The sequence below is a fragment of the Crinia signifera genome, chromosome 1 (genome assembly GCF_055691185.1).
Source record: "Crinia signifera chromosome 1, ASM5569118v1, whole genome shotgun sequence".
Taxonomy (NCBI): Eukaryota; Metazoa; Chordata; class Amphibia; order Anura; family Myobatrachidae; genus Crinia; species Crinia signifera.
Window position 1 is genome coordinate 8,626,554 of NC_139217.1, and position 13,369 is coordinate 8,639,922.

The 13,369-nt window shown below is 45.8% G+C and overlaps 2 protein-coding genes across 3 annotated transcripts in view; both read right to left on the bottom strand.

Moving 5' to 3' along the window:
- The window catches only part of LOC146025425 (uncharacterized), an 886,407-nt gene that overhangs the window by 561,750 nt on the left and 311,288 nt on the right, over positions 1–13,369 (bottom strand). The gene's annotated exons all lie outside the window — the stretch shown is intronic.
- LOC146025565 (proteinase-activated receptor 1-like) lies at positions 995–12,072 on the bottom strand. The gene is made up of 4 exons (XM_083155526.1): positions 11,896–12,072; positions 9,754–9,820; positions 7,450–8,448; positions 995–1,161 (listed from the first exon to the last, which is right to left on the bottom strand). The coding sequence occupies exons 1-4, from the start codon at positions 12,070–12,072 to the stop codon at positions 995–997; spliced, it is 1,410 nt and encodes a 469-aa protein (XP_083011652.1).

Genomic DNA, 13,369 nt, shown 5'->3' on the forward strand with positions numbered 1-13,369 from the left:
CTTCGGGATAACCAGGAACTCAATTAGCTCCTGATGCAGGGTACCAACCCTCAGGTGGACGGGCCTGGTACGAAAACAGACTTCACTGCCGGGAATTTTGCTGTAACAGAGAGATGAGGAGTGATGGACACCACTGGAAGTTGTAACTTGGTGACGAGGTCTTGTGAGATAAAATTTCCTGCAGACCCTGAATCTGTCAGGGCTGAACTTGGATTGAGTCCAGCAGGAGTCTCGAGAAATACAGGAAGTACAAAATCGGTACTGGAAGGAGATTTCGCTAAACGACCTAACCTGACTTCTCCTTTACAGGTTAGGCCCAGGAGTTTCCCGACCGCTCGGTACATTCACTGATGAAGTGACTGGGAGCAGCACAATAAAGACACAGTCGATTGCGCTGCCTACGGGTGCGCTCTTCAGGAGTCAGGTGTGATCTACCTAATTGCATTGGTTCTTCATGGGCAGGAGACTCTGAACGTACTCTGGGAGTAACCTTGGGAATTAACTTCTTTTGTTTCTCTAGACCTCTCTCTCGGAGGCGCAAATCAATCTTGACACACAGGGAGATTAAATCTTCCAACCAATCTGGAAGATCCCGGGTTGCCAGTTCGTCTTTGATACGATCTGATACCCCCAGCCAGAACACAGCTGTCAGGGCTTCGTTGTTCCACTGTAACTCAGATGCCAGAGTTTGGAACTGGATCACGTATTGTCCCATGGATCGGGACCCTTGCTTGACCCTAAGATATCTGTGGATGCAGAAGCAGAGCATCCTGGTAGGTCAAATATGCAGCGAAAAGTTTTAATAAACTGGTCTTAGTTTGCCAGCAGTGGATCTGATTTCTCCCACAAAGGTGAGACCCAGTTAAGAGCAGCACCAGTCAATAAGAATATGATATAGGCTATCTTGATCCTGGCGGTGGGAAGATTATGTGGCAGTAACTCGAACTGTATTTGGCACTGATTGATGAATCCTCTGCAATTCTTAGGATCGCGGTCATATTTGGAGGGTATCGGCAATTGAAGACAGGAGGAAGAAGCCGGCGGTGAAGGGTTCCCTTAAACAGCCTACACATATGTCAACAGGGATTGCTGCAACGTATTTAAATGGTCGGCCACATCTTGCAGAAACTTGATCACCTGTTGCTGAGTGGCTTCTTGGGTCTCCATTCTGACGGTGACATTCTGGAGAACCGCTGGTCCCACGCTTGGGTCTTGAGCCAAGTCCATCGGCCTTGAACAAACTGTCAGCTCTGGGGTTTTCTGTGTTCCCGGCTGTGACCGTGGTGGACCAGTGGAGGGCGCAGGGTAGCAGAGGCTTTATATAGGACATACAAGGAATAACTTAGCACTGCGAGCCAGAGTGTTGGCGGAGACCAGGAACAGGGGCGCTGAGTCTAAACTTGCCAGCGGTGTTCACCAGTGAGTCCCGCAGGGGACTTTAGACTTACAGATGGGGCCGGGCTCTTCTTTGCCATCTGACTGAGACGCACGTGCGTCTCACACGCGTCTCAGTTTCCGTCGGCGGGGCGACGGGAACCCTGTCCGTCTCCGCTTCAGGGAGACGACAGGGTTAGGGGGGGTGCGGGGAGGCGGCGGGGACCCCGGGTGACCGCAGACAAGCCGGTGGTGACCCAGGGGAAGCGATGGAAGCGCCGTCGGAAGGGGACGCGCGTGCATCTTGTGCGCGCGCGTCCCCTTCTCGCTGTACAGATGGCGGCTGGCGGGGGATGGCAGCTGGCGTCGCCTTCGCCATCCCCTGCAATGATGAGACCTGCCCCATCTGTAGTTGCGTCTGACAAGCAGGTCGCGGCCCCCTGCCCTGGTCCTCTGGATGCAGGCTGGGACTGGGAACTGCTGACTTGGGATGTCGACGGAGTTGTTGACGTGAGTCAGGTGACACAGGTATACTGGCTGGTGATACTGGATAGGACGTGGATGGAAACAGTCACTATGAATGCGCAGTAGCCAAGCGTCAACGCAGGTGTCGACGGAGCCTTTCGGCAGGAGCAGGACTAGATGTAAACAGTCTCTGCCAGAGGCAACTGACCCGATGGCCGACAGGGTGTTTAGCGGAACACCCGCTACTCGACTGCAGAGATGGAATCGCAGGAGTTATCTGGAGATGGACAAGACCAGGTAAGTATAATAGCACTGAATCGAGGACACAGGTAAACCTGGATATCCGGGAGCCTTGGGAACTCTCTCTGACACACAGGAGCAACTCTGGAGCAGGTAAAGCAATTGTTCAAGGTGAGGCTCCAGACCAAGGACCTGAACTATATCCCCCTTGCTTGTTTCTGATTGGCTGCCAGCCGCAGCACCAATCAACACTGGGGAAGTCTGAACACACCTTGATTGCAGAACAGGTGTGCGGGTCAGGAGTCACCCTGATGGTCAGTGGGATTGGACAGAGTTGTCAGCTGAGCACAAGTGTCATGGCGGCGTCCATGCTGCCCGGAGCCAGCGTGTCGGCGACATGGGACAATACCGACCAGAGGCCTTAACCGCAGCGTGGACCACCGGGATGGTAAGGGACGCGGTCTTAACCTGGCCTGCTTGCAGCGGTTTGTGACACTTCCACTATTGGAGTAAGTGCCATTTTGTCACAAGTGGGAGCCAATGGCAAGATACACCCATTTGGGATCTATTCATGTAAGGTCCTTCATGCAGAAAATAACTACTCCATAGGAGACCAAGAACTCCTGGATATTAAATTAGCTCTAGAGCTGTGGAGGTATCTCTTGGAAGGAGCTAAGTTCCCAGTGCCAATATACACCAAGAACCTACTATCTGAAAACTGTACAGTGTCTCAACCCTCGTCAGTCTCGCTGGTCATTATTTTTTTCTTGTTTCAATTTCAAGCTTCAGTTCTGACCAGGCTCACAAAATGTTGTTTCATTTAATGTCATTTAAGCGCTGCTTTCTGCTTTGTTTTTCACAAAATGTTAAAGCTGACGCTCTATCTCGTTTAATGGGACCAGATGAAGAATCTTTAGATTCAACCCCACATCCCATCCTGAATCCGATTGTCTTCACCTCTACTCAAGTCTCTCCATTTCCACCTCCTGGGAAAATGTTTGAAACCCCTGATATCCATCCCAGTCTCCTCTCTTGGGTGTATACATCCAAGTTCAATGGGCATCTTGGTGTCCAAAACACATAAGTTCTTGTCGCAAAACTACAGGTGGCCAAATAGGAAGGCGGATGTACAAGAGTTTATTGCTACCTGTCCTAAGTGTGCTCAGCATAAAACATCAAGCCAGGCTCCCGCTGGGCAATAAAGACCTTTGTCCATTCCTAATCACCCATGGTCTCATGTATCTATGGACTTTATCTCTGAGCTTCCACAATCCGATGGCTACAATACCATTTTGATAGTCGTAGATAGATTCACGAAGATCGCCCATTTCGGCCCTCTCCGAGGTCTACTGTCAGCTCCTCAGTTGGCTCAAGTCTTCCTTAAAGAGACTTTTATTCTCCATGGTCCACCCAGAAAAATTATATCTGACCGCGGAGTCCAATGCATGGTAAGTTTCTGGAAAGCTCACTGTACCGTGCTGCAAATTAAGATCTTAAGATCTTGTCTTAAGAATTTCTTGATTCACAGAGAGGATGAATCAAGATCTTAAGACATTCCTTAGACTCAATGACTCCTCTTCACATGATTTTTTTTTTCCTTCTGAAGAAACCGCTGCACATTGCCATAGCGGAGAAACACATCAAGGGGCAGAGTCTGCATGCACCCGGTTTATAGTCACCTTTGGCTGGACCTATGTAACCACCTGCACTTGCCTTAATTCAAATTGCCAACTCCCGGTGCTGCATTTCAACAGGAGTCTCCCCAGTGCTGAGAAGCGTTCTGACATCAACAGCGCTAGCCAGTTTCGGCTGAATATAAAAGAACCAACAAGCCTGGGTGAGTTTGCCTTTATTATCCAACTTCAGCAGCTTCCAGCAGTTCAGCGCTCTCCATCTCAGCTGACTGCCGAAGGCGGGTGGCTCGCTCCCTGCTCACTGGAATCAGCGGATCGTCAACAGGCGGCGAATGGTGTCGGGGTAGCTGGAGCTGTCTGCGGACAGAGCGGACTATTAATACCGGCTACCAATTCCATCTGTCAGCAAGTAAATATCGTATTACCGAGCACAGGGAGCATTCAAATATTAATACCTTCATTTATTGCATAAGGAGAGCTCTCTGAATATTGGAACTATTGGTTACCAGGACAACCGTATGCTAAAACCATTTCCGAGGAGTGTATGCATGTATACTGTATGTCATTTTTTTATTTTATTGTTTTATTTAACCCCTTACCGACGCAGCATGTTTTTGCCTTCCTGACAGAGGCCTTTTTTTCAAATCTGACAGGTATCACTTAAGTGGGGATAACTTTTTTTTGCTTTTACTTATCCGAGTGATTTTGAGATTGTTTTCCCGTGACACATTGTACTTTAAGTTAGTGATAAATTTTGGTCGATACAGTTTTTTTTTTTTTGTGAAAAATACCAAAATGTCGTAAAAAAAATGAACATTTTGCAATTTGCAAAATGTTAAATTTTCTGCTTGTGAGACAAATAATCATACCACTCAAAATAGTTAATAACTAACAAAGACCATATCTATACTTTATTATTACATCATTATTTCAACCTGCTTTTAATTTTTTGGGACACTAGGGGGCAGCAAACTCAAAATTATGCACATCACACAGTAAACGCTGCTTTTGGCTGTTCACGTTTGAACAGCCAATCGCAGCAATCGCCCATGGCGGGGGGCATCGCTGCCCCCCCTGGGCAATGAGGGAAGATGTCTGCTGTCAGGGACAGCAGACATCGTCCCTCTGTCACCGCGTCACTAGACGCGGTGACACTTTGAAGTCATGACGTACATTTACGTCATGTGTCGGGAAGTACATCCCGACCATGACGTAAATGTACATCAAATGTCGGGAAGGGGTTAAAAAGTCTATACTGATGGTATAGTTTTATATTGTATGTATTTATATCGTATTTATATTGTATATTACTAAAATAACTTTTTCCGATTGTGTGGCGCTCTCTGGATATTTACGATTTATCTTACATATCCCTTCCCTTTTCTCTTCATAGGAGGACTGGGTGAGTCTCCTTCCATTGCCGGAGTTCGCACATAGGCCCTCATTCAGATATGATCGCAGTACAAATTTGTTTGGAAAATGGGCAAAACCACGCTACACTGCAGATGGGGCAGATGTAACATGTGCAGAGAGAGTTAGATTTGGGTGGGATGTGTTGAAACTGAAATCTAAATTGCCGTGTAAAAATAATGCAGCCAGTATTTACCCTGCACAGAAACAAAATAACTTACACAAATCTAACTATCTCTGCACATGTTACATCTGCCCCACCTGCAGTGCACGTGGTTTTGCCCATTTTCCAAACAAATTTGTACTGTGATCAGATCTGAATAAAGGCCATAATTTCCACTATCATTCTGCTACTGAGACCACTCAATTTTTTGCTGTCTATGGTCAACATCCCTGAGTTCCTGATTTTTAAGACCTTACAGCCTTCGATGTTCTGGCTGTGTCTTCTGCTCTCTAGCAGTTCTCTCAGATTTGGAAGAAAATTCACACTTCCCTTAAGAAGGCTTCCCAGCATTATAAGTTTTTCGCTGATCTCAAGAGATGTGCAGTCTCCAGTCTAAAGGTCGGTGGCAGAGTCTTCGATGAAGTACGCTCCTAGATTCATCAGCCCTGTCTCAGTGAAATGAATTATTAGCCTGGTGGTATACAAGCTCCAGTTACAACATTACTTAAAGATACCCAACGCCTTCCAAATTTCTCTCCTCAGCCCTCTACTTCTCAACTGCTTCCAAAGAACTCTTCCTGCTGGTCTGAAGGTTCAAACTCAACTGGGCATTGAGATTGAGAAGGTGGTAGACTCTCGGATCCAGTATGGCCATCTTCAGTATCTTATTGATGGGTCGGGTATGGTCCTAAAGAGAGGTGTTGGGTTGATGCTACTGATGTCCATGCCCCCAGGTTGGTGAAATAATTCCACAGGTCTAATCCTTCCAAGCCGCATGGGTGTCTGATGTCATGAACCGGCATACAGCACTGTTACCTCTCTCACGCTGGAACGCTCCCGTTTGCCTGCTTCCTAGTGTCCCTGCTGCTTAGGAGCTATTCAGTCCTGATCATGGCCACGCCTCCCCTGGCATGCTCCACCAATGTCTGCAAACCCTGTGATATAAAGCTCAGCTATACCAAGCTAACCTTGCCTTAGACTACAAGTCGCTACCAGCTACAAGTATCCTGGCTCTGTCTCAGTTCAGTTACCTGTTCCTGCTCGTCTCTCAGTGTGATTCCTCCAGTCAGTAAACTCCTGCTGGCTATTCATCATGTTCCTTTCCAAGTCCCTGAGTCTCTACTCCAATTACCCTCTGTGGAACTACTGCTCCCACCGACCCGACTCCAGTTTCCAAGTTGCAGTACAAGCTACCACTACTAAGTGCGGCAGAGACTACCAGCAGGTGCAAATGAGCAACAACCTGTTCATTCCAGCATGTATACCCATCTAGGGCTGAAGATTATCAGTGCAATTCTCCTGTCAAGCAAACCAGGTTACTTTATATTTCTACAGCACTACTACCAATTCCCTGTGTTATTTACTGGACTTATACTACTCACCTTACTGCTCGGACTCTCAGCTTCCACATAGATTATTCCCATTTGCTCATACTATATTCATTGCATTGTTTCAATTGCCATATTTCCTATCTGCACCTTCAATAATAAATACCAGCGCACATGTGCAGAAACTTTATCTCGCCTCCGCCACTAATCAATCCTTCCACCACTGACCCACAAGCACCAACACTGGGAACAACACTAAAAATACATAGTCAAAGCTCTAGAGAAAAATGTCTACGGCAGGTGAGGCAGTGCCTCACCTGGCTACTTTTATTGTGCATCTCTTATAAAAACTCAGCATACCTCCAGCAGTATATACTGGTGCACATGTGTATGATGCCAGTATGTACCCTTGGGCTCATATATTGTGTGCAAATCTGGCTCTGTTACTTGCCAGGGACTCCTCAGCCATTTATCTCACCACATGTCCCTGAGTAGCGGTGATCACTAGGGTGCATAGATCCAAAGTAACACCTGATTGGCCAGTTGGACAGGTACTGCATCATACAGAGAAGATCAACCCTTTGGCATACTCTCTTTGGCACCCTCCTCTTCCATCTTTCTTGCCTTGCAAGATGCAGACTCCTTCTTTTTCGAGCATTTATTATAATGTAAGAGTAAAATACAATGAAATGGGCCTAAGCCTTCTATTGGGGCACCGGCATTCAAATATGCAGAAGCTATAAGCCACCATTATCATTATGCAGTTATGCCAGTAGAGCCCGCCCAGCAGGTTGATTTGTGTGAATAATCATCTGGTGTTTCTGTTTCGGTCTACTTCCACTTTTGCTACAAGACAGCAGGCTGTACACATATCTCTGAGACTGGGAGGAAGCAAAGTAATAGATAAGAGGATCAAGGCAACAACTGATGCTGCTAATACACACAGACAGAATGTAGGTAGCATACAGCCTCGGATTAGATTCCTTGTGGAAATAAAGATAATTAATTAGGAAGATGACATTTGTTGGCCCAAAGCAGAGGACAAACACACAGAGCACAGTGACCATCAGAAACAAAGCCCGAGATTTCTTACGTGTGTTTCCTAGTTTGGAGGAGCTCAGGTTATGGATGATCCTGATATAGCAGACAACAGTGATGAGTAAGGGCAAGAAGAAGAAAGCAGAGATAATAGTGAGGAAATAGTAAATATAAAAGCTCTGCAGATCATTACGGTCCAGCACATCGTAACAAGTCGTGATACCCAATGTGGCAATGTCCTGCGTTTGCTTTCTTATGAGCAGTGGTACAGTGCCGGCTATGGATATTACCCAGATGCAGAAACAGACCAGCCAAGCCCGGCTCATGGTACGCCAGGAGAGAGACTGCAATGGATAGACCACGGCCAGGAATCGGTCCACACTGATGCTGGTCATGAGCAGGATGGAGCAGTACATGTTGCAGTAAAACGCTGCGATGTAGAAGCGACACATCCCATCTCCAATCACCCAGTTATTCCCGGAGAATCGGTAAGTGATGGCGAAGGGCAGCAGGGCAACAAAGAGCACATCAGCTACCGCCAGGTTCAGCATGTAGACCACCGCTGGCTTCCTGACCTTCATCTTCCAGAGGAACATGATGATGGCCAGAACATTGAGAGGCAGAGCCACGATGAACACCACGGTGGACACGGATGGTACCAATACAGTCAGCAATTGGCCAGTAAGAATGAACTTAGCCTTTTCTGAAATTTCAGAACTTGGCACTTTCTCCAGTTTTCTTCCATATTTGGTATTCTGACTTGATGATACATTCAGGCCATGGTCATTTTCATTACCTAAGCATTAGAGGGGAAATTAATTAAAACATATTAGATTTGCCTGCTATAAGCGAACTACTGACACAATAGATATTATGTGGTGGTCTATGTGCGGAAAGAGAGCAAATTATGTTACTTCATAAGTGATAAAAAATTATACAGTAATAGGGAAAAACTTGTATGTCTAAGACTCATTACACATAGAGACACATTGTACACCACAAACACCATTCACCTGTGTCTGGGGTACATCTTAATTAAATAATTTAAATGTTCCTTTCACTATATTACTCTCAGTCTGTGGCTTCCTGCTGCCATCAATCTCCTCCACACATCAGGACAACAACATTTTTACTCCTGATTTTTCTATTTGGATTAAGATAAATACTGTGTCATTAGGCTAATAAAATGCTCTTAAAAAAGAAATGTAAATAATGAAAAACACAATTGGAGTCCCATTGGAACCCCGTTTGTATATTATATTATAAGTGCATAACGTTGTTCTCCTTGTTCTTTACAGATTCTGAAGCTTGTACATTTTGGAAAATGTCCCACAGACTACAGTCAGAAGATGAAAAATTGGAAAAATTAGGGAAAAAGTCTAACTTTCTGATTATCACATACTATTACATTTGACCCATCATGTTACTGCACTATCAAATAAATTCCAATCCTCCTTACAACACCCCTAATCTTCTGTTATACTCCTACCCTGCTTCTTCCAATGTACAGCCTGTGGTTTTCTGCTTCCTCCATTGATGCTTACTGTGTAACGTGAGCGGGTGCGTGCAATCAGTGGTGGTGGCCAGAGCCATCAGCCAGGACTGCTGTTTAGAATGGCCATGGCAAAGCCCTACTCTAACTCTATTGGCTGTCCCGGGCAGCTGACCATAGGTTGCAAGGTGCTAGGCTTCTCTTGTAGTCGCCACGTTCGAAGCCCGCTCCAACGCCAATGCAACCAGGTTTTACGATGCTATAAACATGCTGCGACCATCAGGGACTGGGCCAAGAGGATGATCTAACTAACAGGGCCTATCTGGATGGAACACCCTGGCTAGTGGCACCAGGCCAAGGACTGGGAGTGTGACCGAGTCACAGGCACCGTACAAAGTAATAACGGGGTGCCACCACACAAAAACACATGCCAACACAAAACAGTACGCTTACAATAATGGTACCCCAAAACTGGCGTGAGCCCACAAACGTGAGCCTCTCTGAATCACGGAGAGCTGGACTAGGATAATAATAACAATAACGAAGGATAATGGGCAGATTGCCCACAGAAATGAAAGATAAGAAACTGGGCTCCACTGGAGCACTTACGTGACCAGACCAAACCTTCCAGCAGCACAGGATGGTAACGTGCACGACAGGACTGGATGGTGATACGCTGACCAAGACGGAACCAGATCAAAACTGGGCCAGGACCGGACAAACACGGGACCATAACCGGACCAAGATGGGACCGTAACCGGACCTAGACTGGACACTGAGACCGGATCAGGACGCGGATAGCAGCAAGAAGACGGCTGGACACTGACTGGACCACGATGGGACAAAGACTGGACCATGGCTGGACAGGACTACCCAGCATAAGGATGCTTGAAGACGGGACAACAGCATGCTGCAGACACACTGTAAAGAACAATATCACTGGCGGGGCTGAGCTGGGCCAGATCCCTTAAAAAGGATCCTCTGGTTAATCAGCCACCACCGGACCAGCCACCAGTGATTATACACTTAAATCAGGTGGCCGAGCACGCACCGCCCAGCATCCCCTGGTTGCTAAGCAACCACCGGGCGACGCGGCCAGAATACTAGTCCTGTCCCCCAGCGCCATGTTGCAATACAGGGCATCTTTCATACAATTCTAACCTTATTTCTCATATACAAACGTTCACAAATTAAGGGGATGCAGCCCCTTACACCGGTGTGAAGAGCGCCCGTAGGGCGCGATGAATCACCTAGTTACTCATTAAGTTGAATGATCTCCCCAAATTTGATGATGATGTTACTTTATTTTCAGTGGATGTAGTTAGCCTGTACACGGCGATCCCACACATGATGGGGTTAGCCGCTGTCAGGCACTTTATTGCACAGCAAGATGAATTTGTTGGTCCTAATGTAAATTTTTTATTACAAATCTTAGAATTAATTTTGACTAGGAATTTTTTCCTGTACTGTAACAAGTTCTATATTCAAACATCTGGATGTGCCATGGAGGCGGCGGTAGCCCCCTCATATGCAAACATCTTCATGTTTCAATTCGAGCAAGATTTGTTTTTCGATAATCTATATATTTCTGAGAGAATTTTACACTATTATCGTTATATCGATGACTGAAAGAAAGAAAGAAAGAAAGAAAGAAAGAAAGAAAGAAAGAAAAGCACACAATTGTGGACCACATCCCTGAATCTTTGCGTCGGGGTGACAGAGAAGGACTTCTGTTAAAAAGAGAGGCAACCTGGATCCATAAACTGAATAGCATTAAGCCACACAGGCTTAACGACAAATTCAGCTATGCCATCTTCTTATGAGCAATTAGCTGACCTTTGTGTGCATCGCCTCGTGAGAAACCAGCTAATTCTTGTGTGCTTTTCTTTCTTCTCCGCTACTCTTACTGTCACTTTACCCTTTCCAGTTTTTATTGGTTAAATTCCCGTTATATGGCTTTTAAGTTCATCCTTATGAGCCAACATATAGCAGGCCACCATGTTAGCAGCTCCAAGGTGCCTACAGGCCCTAATGTCGATAAGTATGCTGACATTTGTGTCGACCAGTGTTCTCTATTTTGAGAGCAATAACGTGTGCTGTTTTTTCTTCTCTGCTTATCTTACTGTCCCTGCACCCCCTTCCGATTATTGAGTTCAGTTGTCCCTTATTAGATATGTTTATTTAACCCTATGCAGAGATGCCTTCAGCGATGACGTAACGCATCCACCTTTTCACTATAATAGTGATACAATGTCTACAGTGTGCTATTTTTCTTTTTGTACTTATCTCGCTGTCCTTTACCCATTCCATTTTCGTTAAGTTGTCCCTCCTTTGGAACCTTTGTTTATCCCAATTTAATCATAAAATTCATTCATGTAATGTCTACCTGCTACCGCTAAAGTCGACACTGACTGTGTTGTCACTTTCTAAACAACTCTTTAAGATTGCCCTAACGCTCACTTTTGTACCATGCCTAGTGTCCTAGTATACACAGCATGATTCGAGTCAGTAGGCAGCCACCCACATGGCTATAAACAGAGCCAGTTCCCTGGAGTAGGTACCATGTTCTTGCATTTAGGTGTCATTTGAATGCGGTATTCATGTGTTTGTATGAAAATTTTATTTGCCACTTATATATTGCATTTGTATTTTTAATGCATCTTCTACTGTTATTAACACTGTGTTTAACTGTTTTATATACCACCTATACACGCATATCTTTGTTTACATTGTAGATTGGACCAATCACACCAGGCGCTGCTGGCACAGAGACAATCCGGTGCTCAGATTAAATATACAGCCGGTCCCCATGAAGACCTGAGGCTTGCGCTTCAACCTGCGTTCCAGCGGCAGGTAAACCGCCGCGTAGCACTTCCTCCTCCTCCAGTCCATTTCCTGGTCTCCGGCGCCAGCACGCCAGAACGGCATGATTCGTCCAGTTCATCTCACTTGTACTATTTAGGTAAGCACAGTGCACTGTATAATTGTTACTGCACATCCACCTTGACAAAGGGATGTTATACACCCCGAAACGTTGGTAGCTTTTTTGCTGAAATATATCCATTTGAAAATTTCCCAGAGTGTACATTTCCCCGAAAGCGCTCGATTATGCCTAAATAGATTTTTTATCTGTTGCAAAAACGTCTGTGTGCCTCTTTTCATTGGACTGATATTGGATACTTTTGGAGTGCACCAGACTGGATGTCCAGCTTTATTGGGAGTGCTGGCATAAAAGAACTGTATGTATTGGTGTGTATCTGTATGCACATGCGTTGCAAGGCACCCGGACCTTATTAAGTGCTTCAGCCTGCTTCCAGCACATTGAGTGATATTACATCACCTGAGCACTGTATATACATTCGTTTGGTTTTTATTTTTTATTTTTTGGGGGGCACTGCTTGTACAATATGGACTCATTCCCATCTAGTCAGTTGGGAGAACCAAGTCTGTCTGGGACCACAGCCCCCCCTATGGGCGAAGTGTTCAGCTACACAGCGGAGCAGATTGATCTTATTCTAGCACAAGAATCCCAGGAACCATTGACCGGTATTGATAACATCGAGGATGTGTACCATAGGCTGTTGAAACTAAAGCGACGGGAAACCGACTTTTTGTTGCATAGCACATCATTGGCCAATTATTACAAGGAACACAAAATTCCTAGGGGATTCCGTGTAAGGAATGTCCCTACTGTGGGAAGACATAATCCAGATTTTGTCAGAAAATGGGTCGCCATACTGAACAAGTGTGCGTTCGACCTCATGATACTGGTGGTAGAGGAGGCGAATAGGGAATTGGGGTTGACAAGACAAAGGATCACAACCCTCCAGCAGGACTTTAAAGACATGCTACAATTGGATTCCAATGCCAGTTGGCTATCCAAATTGGAGGCACAATGTGACTCATACAAAAGGGAGTTATTGAAGTTTAAACGGAGCAAGAAATTTACAGTAGATCTCGATTATGAGGAGAATAGAGTTTATTCGTGGCTGTATGGAGGTGAGAGGCAGATGATCGAAGGTGGTAAACTACAGAGGAGGCGCAGACCATGGCAACGCAAAAATGCCCACGCTGATCGCAACAAGTCCAGCAGCGACAGCGATTTTCAGTTCTCTGATATGGAAGATACAACTAGAGGGGCGGCTGTCCCTTTAGGACCAGCGGGGGGAAATCCTGGAGACAGCATAAACGCTCTGCCACCCATAGGGGGCACCAGAATTAGAGA